The following is a 19,420-nucleotide window of genomic DNA, read 5'->3' as shown; positions in this document are numbered from 1 at the left end:
TTTCTGTTTGTCGGCTGCTCGATGTGGGACCGTTGCCTGCTCATGTGAACTGTTGCCCATCTTTGGGCAGGAACTCAAACTCGGAGCTGTCATGTGAGCACGCTTGCACCAATCCGGAGCTCCCTTTGCGCTGCCTATGCAGGGAGCTGCTGAGCCATCAGCAACGGGCTTGCCTCGAGATGGAATTTCTGATTGGGTTCATGCAGCCAGCGCTCAGCATGTTCCAGGGAGGAGCCACCTCCTCCCTTGTTCGGGGTGCACACTGAGATCTGCCTCAGCTGCCTCTGGCTGCTGGGAGCCAGTCTGGCCCCCTGACAGGGTTAGGAGCAGGTGCACGCTCCCCCTTTCCCATCAAGACGGGAGAAGGTGAGGGTTACAACCCAGCCCCTATCAGAGACTGTGGCCCATGGTTCCATCAAGTGCCAAGGAGCAGCTGGAGATGCAGGTCCCGGGTGATAGGAGGTAGCTGGGTGTGGGCCATAATGTACTTCGAGCAGCTGCTCTGCTCAGAGCTCCAGAGTTGGGAAGTCAACGAGCTTCACCATTTGGTGAAGGCTCAGTAGGCCCAGCCACTTCCCCTGCCTTGCTCTCTTCATGCAGTGCCTGGGCCTGCCCCTCCTCCCACTGCTCAGATCCTTTCCCTACAATGGCTAGAGCCTGTTCTTCCCCATTGCCCACTCTCTGACAGGCCCCCTCAGATGTGGTGAGCTGTAGTTTATATGGCATGTCTCTGGTTTATTTTTGGGGTGTACCAAGATGTTCTTTTAGCACAACAGTTCTTTGCCTGTTTCCCACCACTCTTGTGTACCTCTGTGTGATGGAGGCCATGACCGCTAGAAATGGAGCCCCCTGCTGGACATGTGCCTCTCCAGGCAAGAAGAGAAAAGGTGGCAGGAGAACCAGCTCAGCCCTGCCAGGTGACCTCCTCCCTTCACTTCCCCAGTCTCAGCATGTCTCCCATGTAGGGTGGACAGGAGTCGTGATGACTGGCTTAGCATTCCTGCTTTGTACTGACGCAAGCCTGCATTCTGGTTCTGGGGCTATTTACTAACCAGGAGAGCCATCGAGTCCAGGGGCCTTGACAGGAACTATTTGAAGATGTTCTAAAAGTAAATCATGGGCCAGAGCATAAGGGAATGCCTTGGGCCAGGCCTGGGACCCATGGGTAGGGTGACCTTGGAGAGGGAAAGAAAGTGTAAATGCTAAGGTCCGAGTTTGACTCTGAGGCTGGGCGATGAGGAGGTGCAATGTTCCCAACTCCACGCGCCCTACAGCTGTGAGTTCTCCATCCATGACATACTCTGCTCCCTCCACATTCCCTTCCAGGCCTTGTCCTGAGAGGCTGGGTTGGAATAGCTGGGAGCAGCCCTTCTAGCGCTACTTCGCCATTCCCTTGAGTGCCACCTCTGGGGACTGGAGCAGAGCAAAGGGACTGAATCGAAATTGAAACATGGGAGCATGCTGTGGGGATCCAGTGCATCTCTGTGTCTCTAGAAATCTCACCAGGTCTCCAAAAAGCCCAGCACCAGCATAACGTCTCATCCTGGGGCTGGAGCTGGGGCCAGTGGTGACACAGCACCTCATCCTGGGGCCAGGCCCAGCACCAGCACAGTGGCTCGTCCCGGGGCCAAGGCCAGGCCCAGCACCAGCACAGTGGCTCGTCCCGGGGCCTAAGCCAGGCCCAGCACCAGCACAGTGGCTCGTCCCGGGGCCTAAGCCAGGCCCAGCACCAGCACAGTGGCTCGTCCCGGGGCCAAGGCCAGGCCCGGCACCAGCACAGTGGCTCGTCCCGGGGCCTAAGCCAGGCCCAGCACCAGCACAGTGGCTCATCCCGGGGCCTAAGCCAGGCCCAGCACCAGCACAGTGGCTCGTCCCGGGGCCTAAGCCAGGCCCAGCACCAGCACAGTGGCTCGTCCCGGGGCCAAGGCCAGGCCCGGCACCAGCACAGTGGCTCGTCCCGGGGCCTAAGCCAGGCCCAGCACCAGCACAGTGGCTCATCCCGGGGCCTAAGCCAGGCCCAGCACCAGCACAGTGGCTCATCCCGGGGCCTAAGCCAGGCCCAGCACCAGCACAGTGGCTCATCCCGGGGCCAAGGCCAGGCCCGGCACCAGCACAGTGGCTCATCCCGGGGCTAAGGCCAGGCCCGGCACCATGGCTCATCCCGGGGCCAAAGCCAGGCCCAGCACCGGCACGGTGGCTCATCCCGGGGCCAAAGCCAGGCCCAGCACCGGCACGGTGGCCATCCCGGGGCCAAGGCCAGGCCCAGCACCGGCACGGTGGCCATCCCGGGGCCAAGGCCAGGCCCAGCTCGGTGGCTTATCCCGGGGCCAAAGCCAGGCCCAGCACCGTGGCTCATCCTGGGGCCAAAGCCAGGCCCAGCACCGGCACGGTGGCTCATCCTGGGGCCAGACACAGTATCAGTAGCAACACAGCAGCCCATCCTAGCTCATCCTGGGGCCTGGGCTAGTAGGAAGCTTGTCAAGGCTCGTTGCAGAGTCTGGGGCCTAGGCCGGTGGGCCTGCCCATCCCAAGGCCTCCGCTCACGCTGTATTCTCCACATTCGTGATTCCTAGTTCTCCACAAATGACAGAGTCAGGGGACTTTGAGAACGTCTAAACTCAGCCCAGCTGTGGCAGTTGGTTTATTGCTTTCAGCTGGTACTTGAACCCGGGTCCTGGTCTTGGAGTCTTTCCCAGGTTTAATCCCTGGAGTTTTCTCTGCAGCTGTATGACACTGCACTGACCCCGAATGAGGATAGGAAAATAGAACCAGTGCCAAGCCAGAGTCTCTTTTTCATTTGGAGTCTGGCTGTCTGCCCATGACCAGGGTTACATAATGGGAAACATAGCTGGGGCTCTGGAGAGCCCGCGTTTCACCACGCTGCCCAGACCTTCGCATTCTGATGCTATATATCTTCCTAATTGTAGCTCAGATGCATTTATCACACTGCTGGATTTGAGTCCTTACAATAAAAAACACCAAATTCCTCAGCTTGCTGCTTTCCCTGTTGGACAGAGATGCAGGAAAAGGTGTGAGAGGTAAATGCTGCGCTCCGCTCCAGCACATGGCACTGGGGACTCAGAGAGCAGCATCTCAGGGGTGTCCTCTCCCTGACAAGTGCTTGGGAACATGCGTAGAGTATGAACCCCAGCATTCAGAGGGTGTCCTCTCCACATCCAAACGGGTTCAGGGCCCCTGTGTGATGCGAATGGTGGGCTGCACCCTTCCCAAGATCCGTACTCTTGATTCTAGGCTGCTTTGAGCTGACCCCCACCCATAACAGTCTGATTGGTGTTGGACCACAGAGGTTTTGGGGAAGATACAGGCAATGTATAGCCCTCTTTGGAACTGTGTATGTGTGTGTGTGAGTGGGGGGGCATGGGTGACATTCCTTCTCCTCCACCTCTCTAGGGGAGGTGCCTTCCATGGATGCCATGTTGTGGCACAGTTCCTGGGTACTAGCAGGGCCTCCTGCCCCGCATCTTGGGCATCTCTGCTTGGATTCTAGAGCGCAGCAAAGTATTAGTGTGATGGCTCCCTTGTCTAGAGGGGTTTGGTGAGTGAAGAGTGTGACTCACACTTGGGCTGGAAAGAGGGCGTGTCTCTGAATACCGGGTACATTCCCCTCCACACACAGCGTCTGTGTGTTCCTGCCCCACCCAGTGGTACCAAAGAGTAGGTTGTGTGACCCAGCTGTGAAAGGCAATAACACCACAACACAACTTCCTCGTACATAACATCTTTCTCCTAAACTGCCCCCCAAGCTCCTCATGGAGAGTAGCTGGGGGGTGGAGGGGTGGACAAGACACAAGCAAAGGAAAAGAGAGAGTGAGAGTTGACGAGGCAGAGATGTTCCTTATGCACACGCTGATGGCAAGAGGCAGATTCGCAGGCCAAGGCGGAGAGTTTCGGTGTGAGGCTGATGCTGAAGCTGCAGACACTGGAGCAAAGGGGAGGTGGGGGAGCCAGGGCTGCAGGGCAGGAAGCTGCTCCTGCCTTTGAGGCAGTGGCTGAGGAAGTTGACACTGGTGGGGCAGGGAAGAGCACAAATTCCCATGTGATCTCAGAGATCTGCTCGCTGCTTCTCATTGCACCGTCAGGAATGTGCCGTTCAGTAGAGAAGCCCCTGGCTATTCAGTGTGTTGCAGGGGTGGCCAGTGGGAATCTGCTTTCCTGCTAGGCTGGGAATTGGGGCCTCTGAGCTTGCTATAGGCTACATGCAGCCATTTAAAGTGGTGCATTTTAACCAACTATTAAATTAAACCCAAATGCTTTGAAAAAATTCTAGAGCCTACTTTATAGGAGCATGGAAGAGCCTGTCAGGCTGCCCTCATCACACAGGGCCTGCTGAGCAGTGTCAGCTCCCACTGAGCGGTACAGCCCCAGCCCAACCCGTGACTACAGGTACTGAGACGCTGGTAGGGATTGCTAAGGGCTGAATTGAAAGTCCCTTTCTTAGGTCTTGTCTCCTTTAGTGAATGTTCATCCTGGAACGGTCCCTATCAAGCTGTCCAAAGAAGGGCCGTCACATCAGCAGGTCAGTGGCTGGGAAGAAGGAAGGTAGAGTCAAGCTAGAGAAGAGCCAAAGATCAGGCATTTGAGCCCTATAGGGTTCCTGGGGGAGGGGTCGTGGAGCAGCCCCAGTACCATTAGCTCGGGAAGAGCAGGAGCCTCTTGGAGAGGTGCCCTGTAGGTGTGGAGGCAGGTCCACGTGGCTGGAATGATTTACAGTGTCGGTAGCTGCCCCGAGATCGAGGAACATGGAGGAAGCCGTTGGCTGCATGGAGCATATGGCAGCACATAGCTGGCTTGTGACTCCCTGTGTCGTTGCTGGGAATGGGGAGATAAGAGCTGCGGGTGAGCAGCGGTCTCTGGGTAAGGGGTGGTTAAAAAAGGTGAAAGGGGTGAGGTGGGAAAGGTGCAAGAGGCCAGGGAGTCGTGTGGGATGGAGAAGGTGCTGCTGTCAGTGGGAAGAGGCTGAGTCTAGAGGGGATTGTCTGATCCCAGGTGGGCTCTCTGCAGCTTCACAGACATGCCCCTCGGGGGCTCCAGGGTCATTTCTCCCCACTGGGAGCTGGGTCCTGGGGAGAGAGTTGAGAGGCGTCAGTTGGATTTTCTGACTGACAGAGTTGAGGGAAGGGCCAAGGGCTCCACCCCAGAACTGTGAGGTAAGTTCTTCATCTCAGAGCATCTTTCTAATGGGTCTGTTATGGGGTGGGCGAGACTCTGTGGCCTGCAGTGTGCAGGTCGGATGAGATGATCAGGATGGTCCCTTCTGGCCTTAAAGTTGTGAGGGTGGCTCTAGTTGGGGCTTGTGCAGGGTTTGCTGTGGGGGATTCTCTAGCCTGGGACATGCCGGAGGCCAGACTAGATGGTGAGAACGGGCCCTGCTGGCCTTAACACCTGTGAATCTAGCTCTGAGACCCTCAGGAGTTTATGCCCTTTCCAGATGCTCTACGTCTCCACGAGTTACCTGCTGTAGCTGTCCGCTTGAGAGAGCCCAGGTGAAGGGGACGTCCCTTCTGTGACTGCAAGGGCCCTTCGGTGCCCTCCCAGTGGCTGTGCCCCTGCAATTAGGGGCAGGGTTGGTGAGTGGCTCTTAGGAGGAGCTCATACTTCACATGCCTACAGAGGAATTACTTTTATTCTGGTTTCCCCTGGGTGGGAGTGGGGCTTGGAGGCAAGGAGGAATCCTGGTGGGACTTTGGTGCACAGATGTGGAGAGCCTGGTGCCCTCTTGGATTGAGCTGTCTCAGCCTCCTGCTTTGGGCTGGTTTCCTCTGGCTGCCTTCTCTGGGGCTTGCTTGCCTACTGCGTTCGGCCTCTTTGAGCTCTGCTCACCCCAGGAGCAGAAAGGCCCAAGTGGTTTGCCATCTGTCCTGTGGCTCGGGAGCACACTGCAGTGTTTCTCACACTGCACTCTCTGGGTTTGTTGTGCAGCTGTGGAGTTTGAATGTGAGTGTTTAAACAAGCTGGTATGACTCAGGAAATGGCCACCTCCACACGCTTGGAACATGGGGTCATTGTACTTGCATGAATCACCAGGCAGCCTGCTCCCCCTGTGAAGATGGTGGCTTATGTGAAAGCACTTCAGAGCTTTGGTCCTGTCCAGGGGGAACTCAGTGAGTGTCGGGCTGTGCTTACCACACAGAGTTGTTAGCAAGAGCTGCCTATTCCTTCTGCGCTGAATGTTCGGGGCATTGGCCTCTGGAAGCAGTAGCCCCAGCTGTTGCTGTGATTGCACAGGTCCAGCCCTAGCCCTTGTCATGGAGGTTCGTTTGGCCCCGGGTACCCTTGTCCATGCACATGAGCTGTGTCCGCTCCATCCCCTGGCTGGGCTGCACTCATGCTGGCAGCTACATTCGGCCTGCGTTCTGAGACAGCAGAAAGTAAGCTAATGCTTTGTTTTTCCCTGTCCTTGTGGATGTAAATGTGTCTGTGGGGAAGTGAATGAACCCCACTTGTGGGGAGAGACCTTGGGCTAACCCTCTCTTGGCTTCCTCCATTAGAAGCACAGAGAGCTTCGTTCTGTTTACCTCGGAACTGTGCGCTCCAGGGCTTGATGTCAGCAATTCTGCAGAGCCCTCTGCAAAGGCTCCACAAAGAGGCCTGTTGCAACTCAGATATTGTGTACGTACAGCACATGCTGATGGTTGGATCTCTGAGCGTCTGTGCACAGAAATGCCCTGAATCAGAGCAATCCAATCAAGGTGACACAAGCCAGGCATACCTAGAAACCACCACTGGACCCTGGGGGCTGAAGGAGAAAGCACCTGGCCAGGTTCCGAAGGTTGCACGTCCCTCCATTGTCCCCGTAGAGGGCAGTCTCCTAAGGGCTCGGGCAATGAACTTCCTGATTCTTTGGCCATCAGCTGGACCTGGTGCTGGGTGTGTGGAGCCTGGAGAACTACCCAGTGCTGTAGTGATGTTCATGCAGACACACAGGAAGGAGGCCGCTGCACAAGAGTCTGTCAGAGGCACTCCCAGCTAAATCCCCATCATTGTGTGTCACAGCAGGAAACCAGGGTGAAAACAGAAAAGGAAAAGCACTTCTTGCTCCATCCTTATTGCCAAGGTCCCATGCATACAGAGGCTCATCACACCTAATGGATGCAGCCCAGCCGCTGCTCTGAATTACACAGCAGCCGTGTTGATAGCTCATGACAAAATTGCCCCGACTGTCAGCTTGATTGAGGGGACCGTAGAGTGGAAATCTGATGCGTAAAATGGAAAGGGCAGATCTGCTGAGCCATTGCGAAGCTGTGGGGAGCAGGGAGGATGCTGCAAAGGTCTAGGGGGCCCTGTACTGGAATAGGGGGCTGGAAGGGTAAACTCCTCATCAGTGGGGCTGGAGAACTAGTGACTAGAGAGGGAGGCTTCTGTGCAGAGCTGCTAAGCGTGCAGGAGGGGAATGCCCCAGTGCTGCCACTTGCAAGATTAGAGAGCTCTCTTACATGCAGTAATGTGAATGATGTGACCATTTGTGTGGCCTGGCGGTGGCGTTGGACACTGAGCCTGTTGAGGAGCAAAGGCCACGAATGTCACGTCAGGAGTGTTTCTGCAGCATGTTGATATGCCTCCGCCTCCCGCTCCCAAACAGAAGTGCTCCCTGCCATGTGCCCAGTCCTCCTCACCAAATGGCATGGAGCACTTCCTGCTGTGTGTCCCTTTCCCTCCTCGGCCATAGATCTGTGCCACCAGCACCCTGTTGGCCCTGTCCCACCCACTGGTCTGGGATTGCTCCCCCGGCACCCTGTGTCATCCATGTCCCCCTACCCCTGCTGGAAAGAGCACTCCCTGTCTGTGTCCCCCGCTGATGCCTGAAGCTTTTGCACCTCCTTTCATTCTGCAGGTGTTCTTGCTGCTGATCCGGGTGTGGAGCAGCCCACTCAGTCTGAGGGCCACGAGTGCTATGTGACCAGACCCATGCAGCAAAGTCAAGTCCCCAGCAGGGCACTGGGGGAGGGCTGAGTATTTCAACCCCTGCGTGTCTCCCATGGGCAGAGCTCACGTTGGAGGTGGCCCAGAGCAGCCCTATCACATCCGGTGCTTGTCTCTGCAGCCTGGGCTGAAGGATAAACTATCAGAGCTGTGGGGCAGTGGATCATTCCTCTTATTATTTTCTTCTTTGCAGAGAGGGGTCGTGGAAAGTTCAGTTCCTTTTAACCCTCACAGCTCTGTTTATTTTCCAGCTGGTAGCACAAATGCAGTGTTTCCCATTACATCACAAGGGCCTCGGACAGACCCCTCCGAAAACCGTGTTGCAACTGTTTATTTTTTTCCATATTTAAACAGTTCTGACAGCCAGACCTGGCTGAGCCAAGTGATGGAGCTTTGTGAATGAGCCCAGCTCCTGGTGTCTGTGCACAGAGGGCTTCGAAGGCCCTCTTCTCCTCTGCAACATGTTTGCCGGGGCCTGCTCAGGGCGACTCTGTGTTACACGTGTGCTGATTATGTGCTGGGCTTTGATTAATGGCAGCTCATTCCGTCCAGCTCCCAGGACGCTCTTGAAAACAAGATGTTTCATTTCAGTGCACTTTCCTGGTACATTGATTGCCATAAATAAACGAGTGCAGACTCTGTTCACCTGGAGCAATTCATGGAGCAGGGGGCCTGCTCCAGCCCCTTGGCTGCCTCTGGCTGTGGAGAGTCACATCCCCCCTGGCATTGGTCTCTGTCCTGCACCTCACAGTTCATCAAGGTGGCACAGATGGGCACGGCACAAGGCTGCTGTCTGGGACCTGAAGGCATAGGGATCCCAGCACAGCAGGCCCCAGAAGTAGCTCAGTCTGCTGCTTTCCCTTTCCCGTCTCCCTGCACTTCTCCTACCTCGAACTAAAATCCCTCCTTTCTCTCTCCAGAAAAAATCCTTGTGTGAAATAATTAACAAGTAGCAGTTGGTTGCGAGCTTGTAGCTGTGCTGTTGGTTCGCTGCCCAAATGTGTCACAGGCCCTCTGTGCACCTATTCTGCCCCCATGCCCCACCTCGACCCTCGGGGCCCTGGGCTCCAGCTGCCCTCAGAGGAGAGCAGAGTCTACAGCCAGCTGCTGAAGCTGCTCAAGGCGCTGTGTTGACACACTGGGCTCTGTATGTCACTGGTGCTCGAAAAAGGTGACACGCCACACAGGCAGCTTTGCAGGTCACTCCAAAGTGTTGAAATTGTGACCAGAAATGAAACACGGTGTAACATCTAATGACTGGCATTTAAAGACAAAGCCCCTGCGGTCCCGCACGGCCACAGCATGTGATGGCAGATAGCAGCCTGGGCTCTGTGAGACACAGGTAGGGCCCTGGGGACATTAGCTTCCAGGAGGGGCTGGAGAAAGTCGGCTGCGTCCCAGGGCTGGAGCTGTGGCTGCAGTAGAGTAGAGGGCCATCCTCGGGCTGCCCAGCAGGTGACTTCCCCCTTCCCAGGCATAACATGGAGCATTACTCCTCTCTGGAGTGAGCTGGATTATTTTCAGCATCACCTGGGGCTTTGGGTGGGGCAGATGCTTCCCCGCGTCTCCGTACCAGGTTGGGCTTGCAGGGGTGGGCTGTACAATGTGTGTGGGGGGGGGGTGGATTCTGGGAGCTTCCTGGTCCACAGTAGAGAAGTAAGGGGAGCTCTTGACTGTCCTCATCTGCAGAAAGGAGAGGGCTTGTGTTAGCAAGTGCTGGGCTCACTGATTGGGGTAGAACACTCTGTGCAGTTGGGAGCCCATGTGGCTGGACTCCTACCCTGAAGGGTATGTTGGTAGCTACTCTGTGCTGGGAGGTGCATCTTGCCTCATCTCACTTCCCTAATATTTGCTGTGATGATGCAGAGAACATGCCATAATTGATCATATCTCTTCCCCTCATTCTCCCAGGGTCTCAGTGGACGTGTGGGCGACACTAGCCGACTTCTGTAACATACTGACCACAGTGAATCAGTCAGAGGTGCCATTGTACAAGGACCCCGATGATGACCTTTCCCTGCTCAGCCTGGAAGAGGATCGGCTCCTTTCAGGCTTCGTCCCCCTGCTGGTCGCCCCCCAGGAGCCCTGCTACGTGGAGAAAACCTCGGACAAGGTCAGCACTAGGCTAAACATCCCCCCTTGATTCCTCCAGACTTTTATTCTTGGGAAGTTTTCTGTGCAAACGGAACACGATTAAGTCATTGAGAAGGGTGTTAAGGGAAAATATCGACCTTTTAGCCGCTGACATCCAGCTCTGTGTCATGAAAACCCCTCTCGACTTCCTCTGGTGTGTGTGTGTGCTCGCTGGCATGTTGTATATACGATCATTTCCTCACTTGTTTAAATAGTGCAGCTTGTGTTGGCAGCACTCTCACTCCACTCCAAATGGTTTGCATCATGCTTAAAGCACCCTCCCCCTCCCCCGGCCACAAAACTCTGTGCTAGGAAAGCAGCCAGGGCTTTTTTCCTTCTCTAAAGAGGAGAGTGATAAATAGGTGACTAGAGAGAAGCAGACACCATGTGTTAACGTACAAAAGGCTTTTAGGAATATAAAGCATTCCCCGCTGCCCGCTCTCTATTTTCCTTTCTTTGCTCTAGGAGCCTGGTCTAGCCTGAACTTTCCTCGGCTGTTGGTTTTTAGAATAATGAAATCAGCTCCCTTGTTGATGTGGGGCTTAGGTTCCATTCCGTGCCACCGCCCGGCCAGGGGGGATGTGGGTGCCTGCACTTGCCATATGCGCTCCTGCTGCGGATGGAGAGGGGAGAGTGACATTGGGGCTGCAGACCACACAGGGCAGGGCAGGAATGAGGGTGGAGCTTGTCAGTCCCCTGTGTGTGTTGCCTGGGTGAGCCCTTCGGGGCAGCATCCCAGACCTGGAGCTGTCACTCTCCAGGAGGATGTTGTGGTATTTCCCTGAGCAGAGAGGACTCTAGGAAGAGAAGTGGAGCTGCTGGGACCAGTTTCCACTGTGAGCAGTCTGTAAGATAAGTGGGTAAGCTGGGGCTGGCCGGAGATGTGCATTTCCAGGTGTCACTTCTCCAGGACCTGTTCCTGAACTGACTGAGAAATCTGGGACCCTCGTGAGAAGGGGAACCTGAGAGGTGCTACTTGCGGTTTCACTTCCCTGTCTGCCCCGCTGCCGCTTGTAACGCTGTACTGGGGCAGAGAGGAGAATACAGTCACTGTCCCTGCTTCAAGAAGCACCTCGCTCCAGGAAGGGACCATCAGAAGAAGGGCTTTAGGGGCATGTTCCTGCAGTTTAAAATAGCAACCCTGCAGTCACTATTTCTTTCCCCCAGGGAAGCTGGCTTGTGTTGGTGGCTTTGCATACTGGCTTGGGCTTGGTTCTTCTGGGCCACGCTGGGCGGGAGAAGACAGTCTGACTCTGGCCATATAGTCAGCACTGATGACAGGCCCAAAGCTAACATGTGCACCTGTAGTCCCAGCATCCCAATCCTAGCATCAAACCCATGATAGAAATGGCAGACAGCGTGCTCTGGCCAGAGAGCACAATGTGACTGCTGTGTCAGCATTCCCTGGGCTTTGCCGTTTCCCACTTGCACCAGAGGCATTCAGAGTACCCTCCCCAAATACTGACATGCTCAAGCATTGTCCCTTAGCCCTCAGTGAGCTGCAGAGCAGCCACAGAGCTGAGGTTTTCTCCCTTCTTGGTCCCCAGTGGGAGATGTAAGAGAACTGTAGAAAGGGGGGGGGGGGGGCGTGTGTCTCCCACAGAGAAGCAACATCCACCCAAACATCATGGGTTTTCTAGGTTGTTGGTAGAGAATGTGAAACTGCCCTTTTCAGTACTGAATTCTCACACCTAAGGGGGTTAGGAAACGTCTCTTTGTTTCCTTTGCAGCCAGTTCTTCACAACCCCCGTTTCATTCGCACAGGTGCTAAACACATTGCCGTGTTCCCCAGACTCTGCATGTGACAGTCATCTTATCTAAATATAGCAAATACCTAGGAAGAGAGAGACATTTGGATTTTAGCCCCTCTCTGATAATACCTGAGATTAGACTGCAAGTCTTTGGGGCAGGGTCTGTGTTTTTATCTTAAATAATAAATTCTGAGCATTGTGATTGCCAGTTCTTCTGTTCGTTCCCTCAGTCCCATTCTACGGTAGAGTGCTGCAGTCCATCAGAGCCTCTTCACAGCCAGCGTTTCTCAGTGGGTCACTGGACATTTGGCCTCCATCTTGCGGTGGATGAACAAGTTCCATCAACAAGCTCCTTTCGTTGCTGGGAGTTTCTGCTGTGGGATTCATGCTGGAGCCAGCATGATGTTTAGATTTTTCTGTCTTCTCATGCGCTACCACTGTGATTGTCACCTTTTCCCCAGCTCAAGGTCCCCCATAAGTGTTAGTTCTGGGCTGAGTATTGCATGGGGGTGTTTTAATTGGTGTGTGTTGAGTGATTACCTGCTGAAACACACACTTGTATGCAGGACTTATGCGGTGGAATACAGTGATGCATACCGATCAACTGCAGTCTACATAACCAGCAAAGTGAGACTTCATACTGTGCCTTCAGGTTTACAGACTATGGGCATCTTGTCAAGGCCTGTCCCCCTTTCACTGGGAGCTGGTCCCATGCCCCTACTATCCCGCTCTTACCTAGCTTTGCTCCCCAAGGCAAGTGCTGAGTTTGATGGTGTGGTGAAGGGAGGGTGCTGGCAGAGGGGAAGGTAAAGAATGCGGATTTCATCTGTGCCTGCATGGTGCTGTTGGTGGGGGCTTCCCATGACGAACACTTGGATTGACTGAAAAGAGAGCAAGGCCTGATTAGAGTCCATCTGCTCTGTGCACCAGGTGCATTCTCCCGGGGGTCTTGGGCATCGGATGGTTTCTTCCGCGCTCACTGGCCATTGATTGCAAGAGGGCTCCTGTGGAGTTGGTGGTAAGGCTGTGACTGGGATGTGGAACTCCCAGGTGGGGAGAATGGCAGGGAGGTCTCCTGTGTGGCAATTCTAGAGGCTTGTTTGGATGCGCGTCATCACTCAGTGAGCGTCCATTCCTACTGACTCTGCATAGGCTGGGGGCACACAGAGATCTAGCAGCTCTGCCTGTCTTTTAAATTTGAAACCGTGTACAGCACATGCACCTGTGTGCCTAAGCTGGTACCTGAGGAGCATGTGTGTGAGCCCCAGCCAGGGAGGTGTGGAAGAGAAAGTGTTAATGTCCCTTCCCACAATAAATTTCTGTGAAGGGGGGGGTCCTGAAACCTCAGCCCCTCTCTCGCCTACCCCAGCCCTGACACATGTTAATAAAAGGTTTTTAAATCCCAATTAAAAGGCAACAGCCCCAGCTCACTGGCGTCCGGGGCCCTGTGTCCTGGGGAAGGCCCTTCACAAATGTGGTTTTTGCATTTTCACGTTTTTGGCTGGTGAATAAGATTGAAGAGAAATGCTGCTTCCCCTGATAACAATACAGTGAGACGCAGGATCAGCAGTGTGTGGATTAAAACCAGACGGTGAATGATTAATACACTTGCTTATGGGGCTAGTCACTACGACTCCCTCCACTGAAACAAAAAGGAGCCTTTCTCTGTGCACGTGTTCATAGGAACATGCTCTTTGTATGTGTGTGGTGAACTCTTTCCCCACTGGCAAGACCCCAAGTGGTCTGCCTCCGGCATGGTCCTGGAAAGGAGGTGAATCCCTGCCATGTGTCTCTGAATGAGACACTCCAGTCTAGGGATTGGCCCATGCAAGGTGGGGCATCACTCTTGCAGCTATGGGGGCCCATTTAGTTTTTCACACTTGCCATCTTCCGTACTTGACGAACGCTCAGCTGCCTGCTATGTGTATGGTCACCTGCTGGGGGAACAGTCAAACAATTGATTCCAAAGCTGGTTCCGTTAAGGGCCTTTGTTTCTCTTCGAAAAGTACAAGCCTCTTTTCTGTGATTCCAGGCCAGATATGTTTTCTGAACTGTTAATCTCTCTCTAGTCTGGCTCATATGTTCTGGGTTTCCATAACTGCTGGCCACTGCATTGGCCTCTCAGGAGCTCTCTTTGTTAGGCTTGGGCTAACGTTAACCCATTTAGCTAGCAGAGCATTGAGATGCTTATTAGCAAGATGCAGTTTTCTAAAGACTTTCTGCTCATTTTTTGTGTGGAGTGGAGTATCTGTCTGCCCAGAAAGAGAGCCACGCAGAAGGGCCAGAGGAATAGCATTGGAATGCCTCGTGAAAACCTATGTCCTGTCCTTCCTGAGATGACAGATCTGTGGCTAATCACCTGAAAGCCTCCTGGGGCAGAGGCAAAGACATTTACCTTCCTGAGAGTGGCTCTGAAGTTTGCTGTTTTGAGCTAAAAAAATGCAGCTGGGGGAAGCCTAGCAGGAGGAAGTTCCCGTGGGGTAGCTGATAGAGCAATGTGGGTAATGAGGAGTATAAAGGCTTTGGGCTCAGTTAGGTCACCCATATGTTGAGCAGCACCTTACTCCACGAGTAATCTCATTGTTTGCAGTAGGGCTTCTTTCAGAGCAAGGTGCTGCCCAGCAGGAGTAAGGGTGGCAGAATTGGGCTCTCTGCGAGAGGCAGCCTCATCCCAAACAGGAAAGAGAACCCTGAGGCAAAGTGATGGGCCTGCTTCCCAGCACCCTCCTGTGCACGTCCCCGAGGCGCTGTGTGTGTGCCAAGCCACATTGGAACGCTTGCTCAGCCCATCAGAGCAAGGGGCTTTCAGTTCCCTTCAGTGGGGAGGAGGGAAGCAGTGAGAGCCCTAGAGTGAAAGAGTCCAAGGAGGAGTCACCTTTGAAGAACTCCTTTCATCTCTGTCTGCCTTGCTTTCCAAACAAGCATTGACAGAGCCCTGCCACACTGAGCCCTGCCACAAGCAGCTACGTGGCAGCAGCTGGCAGCCCGTAGGCTATGGAATTAAACATTGAAACACTTGCAGACCAGTAACTAAACTCCACCTTGACCTCGTCCTTCCCTTTCATGTGGTATCTTTGGATTGTAAAAGGCACTGATGGTGAATTACAACCAACGTCAGAAGCTGATGTCACTGGTAATAGAGAAAAAAACGGGTTTCACCCACTGAGAAGGTAACATGGAGCGTGTTGCCTGGCTTGAACTTTTGTTATTTGCGTTTCCCTTGAACCTTATGTTGCAGTGATTGTCTAGACACCCCCTGAGTCACTCGGGCATTCTGAATTTGCCAGGCATCATTGACATCCTTTGTTTGTGATAGGAGGTCTCAAGATCCATCCGTCTCCCCGGCCCAGTGTGGCAGATGGAGGACACGCTGACCTCTGACCTATGCTTGTGGTCAGTGTTTTATAGAACAGGGCATGCTGGAGTGCCTAGTGACCCTTGGTGCCCTTAGCCAGACTCTGCACGGCTGTGTACCAGAGGGATTCTGACCAGCTCTCATTTCATCTGGCCTGCTCGTTGCTGCTTAAACAGAGCAACATATGAGCATATTTTTAAAACTCTGTTTTACTGTGGCTGAAGATAAAGGTAGCTTGGTGCAAACAAGCTGTAGTCTTGCATGAGGACACTAAATGCAGCCCTGGAGAAATCTGCAATGTGGAATAATAGTTCAAGCTCTTAAAAAAGAAAAAAAAGGGGGGGGGGAGGCAAAAAAAATCCTGCCATAAATCTAGTGAGTGGAATCAGGGGGAAATGATCCCATCTGGAAAACTCCAGGGCTGGTGCTGCTGAAGGCTTACGGAGCGATGCAGATCGCAAAGAGAAAACCCTGCAGTCTGAGGATGACAGGCTCCTTAATTGATGTCCATTGCAACTGGTACTCTGCCAGTTTATGTTGGCCATGTTCCAGCGTGCTGTAATTTTGGAGCCAGGTGTGAAGCGTTTCTGTTCCGTCTTGTTCCCAAGCACCTACAGAAGCCTCACACACCTCTCTTGAGGCTGCAGCCATGTAGGAAACATCTGTACAGGTATAGGTGGAAGGAAATGTCACAGCTGGGTTGGGAATGCTCCCCCACACCTTGCCTGAGGCCTGGGTTTGAGAGGAGGGAGCACTCCCCTCTGGCTACACCAGGCTTAGGGAATGTAGGCACTGTCATAGAGGCTGGCTGGCTGTTGATCAGGCACTCTCAATAGCCGTGAGAGTCTGGGAGAGACACAGGTCAGCAGTCCCTCAGCAAAAGACATTCCTCCATGACATGCATTAGCCAGCGGAATAGCAAATTCTAGCAGCAGGGATTCCTAGAGGGTAAGGCCAGAAGGGACCACTGGGATAATGTATTCTGCCCTCCCGTCAAACAGGCTCTGGGACTCCCTGAATTAATTCCTGTTTGAAATAGAGCAGATCTTTTAGGAAAAAAAAAAATCCAGTCTTGATTTTAAAATTATCAATGAGGGAGAATCTACCATGACGCTTGGTAAATGGGTCCAGTTGTCAAATACCCTCACTTAAGGTGAATAGAAATAAACTTTTAAAAGCATTTTAAAAAAAACAGATTTTTTTATTTAAATTAAATACATTTTCTTTTTAAAAATAAACCTTTTGAAAATGACGTTTGAAAAAGCCTAAACTTACTATAATCTATTAAAATAATTTTAATTAAATAAAACAAATTAAGCAGTGCATATTTGTAGCCGAGGTTTCAAAGAAAGTCAGACCACTGAGCTGATGTAAGTCTCTGGCCAAGCTGGAAACCAGAGTTTGTTGAGGTGCCAATTCTACAAGTGCAGAGAGAATATCTACCTCATTTTGGTTCATTCGACCTACTTTATTTCAATGACTAGTTCATTCAAAGCCCAGGAATGGGTTGGGAGTTGAAAAAGCAAGAAAGCTGGTTTTCCTTTCCCAATCTGTGAATAAAAATGTCAGGTGAGAGGATGAGAACTAGTAGGTCTAAAATTGTGAAAGACATGGGACTAGAAACAGTCAGTTCACTTAACTACAGGTAAATAGTTCCTTTGGTTAATAAAATCTGTTAGTTTTAAATGCAAAGTTTTGACAAACTATTTTTTTCTTGTGTCTCCTGCACATTTAAAGTAGTTTTATGTAACTATTTAAAAAATGCTGGTTTTGTGCATTTGAATGCAACTGTACAATTGAATTCTAATTTCTATCCAAATAATTGTGTCACAAGTCATAAGTAAAAAAAATGAGTCACCATCTCGTAAATAGGAAATGCATCATTCACCGTATTCTAACATAATAAAAAAAAGTAAAAATTAAGAATCTGAATAAATGTATGTCAAGCTAGATAATTGCTTAAATAAATGTGTATCGACACAGTGTATCCTCCTGGTTAGCAAAAAGAAGTACCAAATTTAGAGGAAAGGTTATATTTAGTTGCAAATCAACGTATTTTAATAGTTACCAACCAGTGAAAATCAACCTTTCTTTAGGAAAAGAATTTAAAAGAACAACTGCAAAACAAGATTAAAATAGATTATTTAAATAAAGATTTTCCTGCCTGCTGATTTTAAAATCAGTGATTTGTCACTTTGATTTAAATCAATCCACCCTGACCTCTCTGTTAAAAATTTGCACAATTCTTATTTGTCTGAATTTGTCTAGCTTCAGTTTCCAGCCATTAGATCTTTGTCTGGTAGAGTGAAAAGCCCTCTTTTATCAAAGTTCTGTTCCCCAAATAGGTACTTGCAGACTATGAACACGTCATCCCTTAACCTTCTCCTAGTTAAATTGAATAGATTGGACCTTCTGTCACTGGGCAAGTCTGCGCTACAGCGGCACAGCTGCATTGCTGTAGCCCATTTGGTGAAGATGTGCTCTGCCAACGGGAGAGTGCTCTGCCATCGACATAATTACTCCACCTTGGCAAGAAGTGGCTCTCCCGCCGATGTAGCACCAGTATGGACAGTGCGAAGCTTGAGTTGCTCAGGGGGAGGGGTTCTTTCACACCCCTGAGCGATGTAAGTTAAATAGATTTAAGTAGTAGTGTAGACCTGCCTGCTCTCAGGCATGTTCCAATCCGTTAATCATTTTCATGGCTTTTCTCTGAGTCCTCTCCAAATTTTTCAGCATCCTTCTTTATTCTTACTTTACGGACACCAGGGTTGGACACAGTATTTCGGTAACAAGTGCCAAATACCAAGGTAATGTTACCTTTCTGCTCCCACTTGATATTCCCCTGTTTACACAGCCCAGGATGGCGTTAGCTCTTCGGGCCGTTGCATCGCACTGGGGGCTCGTGTTCAGATGGTTTCCTTCATGATCCCTGCATCCCTTTCAGAGTCACCATTTTCCAAAACATCATTCCCCATCCTGAGAGACCTGCACATGGTTCCCAGATGTATAACTTAACATTTGGCTGTATTGAAACAGTATTGTTTCCTTTTGCCCATTTTATCAAGCTCTGTATTAGTGACCCTTCTCCATTATTTACTACTACCCGAATCTTCGTGTCGTTGGCAGACTTTATCAGTCATTATTTTATGTTTCCTTCCAAGTCATTGATAAAAATGTTAAATAGCGCAGGACCAAGAGTCAATCTCTGCAGGACCCCACTGGAAACACGCCCACTCAGTGATGTTTCCCTGTTTACCGTTATGTTTTGAGACCTGTTGATTAGCCAGCTGATAGTCCATTTAATGTGTGCTGTGAGCTGCTGTTTGCTGCAGATGTGGTATATTCAGGAGCTTGAAGCCTTTCATCTTAGCTCATCCAGCCATGCAGAAGATCTGTGGGGATGGCTGCCTGCTCGAGACACACAGCGATGGTATTGAAGTGTGGGCTGGGCATTAAGCATGGGGCAGGACGTCAGTGCAATAATCCTTACTCTGCCCCAGACTTGCCCTCTCTGCTCTAACATTAACACATCCCCGGGGGATGCAGAGTATTATGCCTCAGGGGCCGTGAACTCTGCCTCACAGGGACAGAAGCTGGTGAAGGAAATGATGTTTAATTAGGTGCCTTTGGGTAGACCCTGACTCCTGCTGCAGTCTGAGGGATCTGGGAGTGTAAGAGCCATAGCGTCTGGACATTGTGTAGAACCAGCTGACTCCATCTGTGACTTCAGAGCCAGCCCTGCATGTTCAGGGGGTGTTCCGGAGGCCCTCAGCGTGTGTCCGTCCTTTGAATTCCGACAGGCCTGCCCATCTCTGCCCCCCAGGAGACACTCCTCTCCAGGAAGCCCCATATCTGAAGTGGGTGAGACTATCTGGTATCCGATGGCACTATAGGAGGTGAAAGTATCCCGGTCACTGGAAACAGTTTCCTTTCAGAATTCATCCCTCCTGGCACAGATGGGGGCCTGGTGCATCGGGTACGAGGGGCACCTCTTGCAAAGGGGAAGTAGTGTCCTTCCTGCTTGTGGGCCTGGTCTGGGCCTGGCCTGAGTTATGAGCAGCCTTGCACTGCCCTGGGATTGCAGCAACTGGGAGGACCCAGGCTATGTCTTTGGCTGTCACTGCAGGGCGCAGTGGAGGGGAGGTGGGAGTGCACAGGGATTTGGGGGTAGGAGCATGTGCTCTTGAAAACAGGCACAGTAAACAACTTTGACTGTCACTGCCATGAGTGTGGCCGAACA

The 19,420-nt window shown here is 52.1% G+C and overlaps 1 protein-coding gene across 5 annotated transcripts in view; it reads left to right on the top strand.

Moving 5' to 3' along the window:
• Window positions 1-19,420, top strand: part of SMG6 (SMG6 nonsense mediated mRNA decay factor) — a 160,108-nt gene that overhangs the window by 85,978 nt on the left and 54,710 nt on the right. For all 5 annotated transcript variants that reach the window (XM_037880647.2, XM_043530952.1, XM_037880648.2 and 2 more), the window contains one exon: window positions 9,853-10,054. In XM_037880647.2, coding sequence (XP_037736575.1) covers window positions 9,853-10,054 — 202 coding nt within the window. The remainder of the gene's footprint in view (window positions 1-9,852; window positions 10,055-19,420) is intronic.

The sequence above is a fragment of the Chelonia mydas genome, chromosome 17 (genome assembly GCF_015237465.2).
Source record: "Chelonia mydas isolate rCheMyd1 chromosome 17, rCheMyd1.pri.v2, whole genome shotgun sequence".
In the NCBI taxonomy this organism is placed as follows: domain Eukaryota; kingdom Metazoa; phylum Chordata; order Testudines; family Cheloniidae; genus Chelonia; species Chelonia mydas.
The sequence above is the reverse complement of the archived record's forward strand: the minus strand, read 5'-3'. Positions and strand labels throughout refer to the sequence as shown.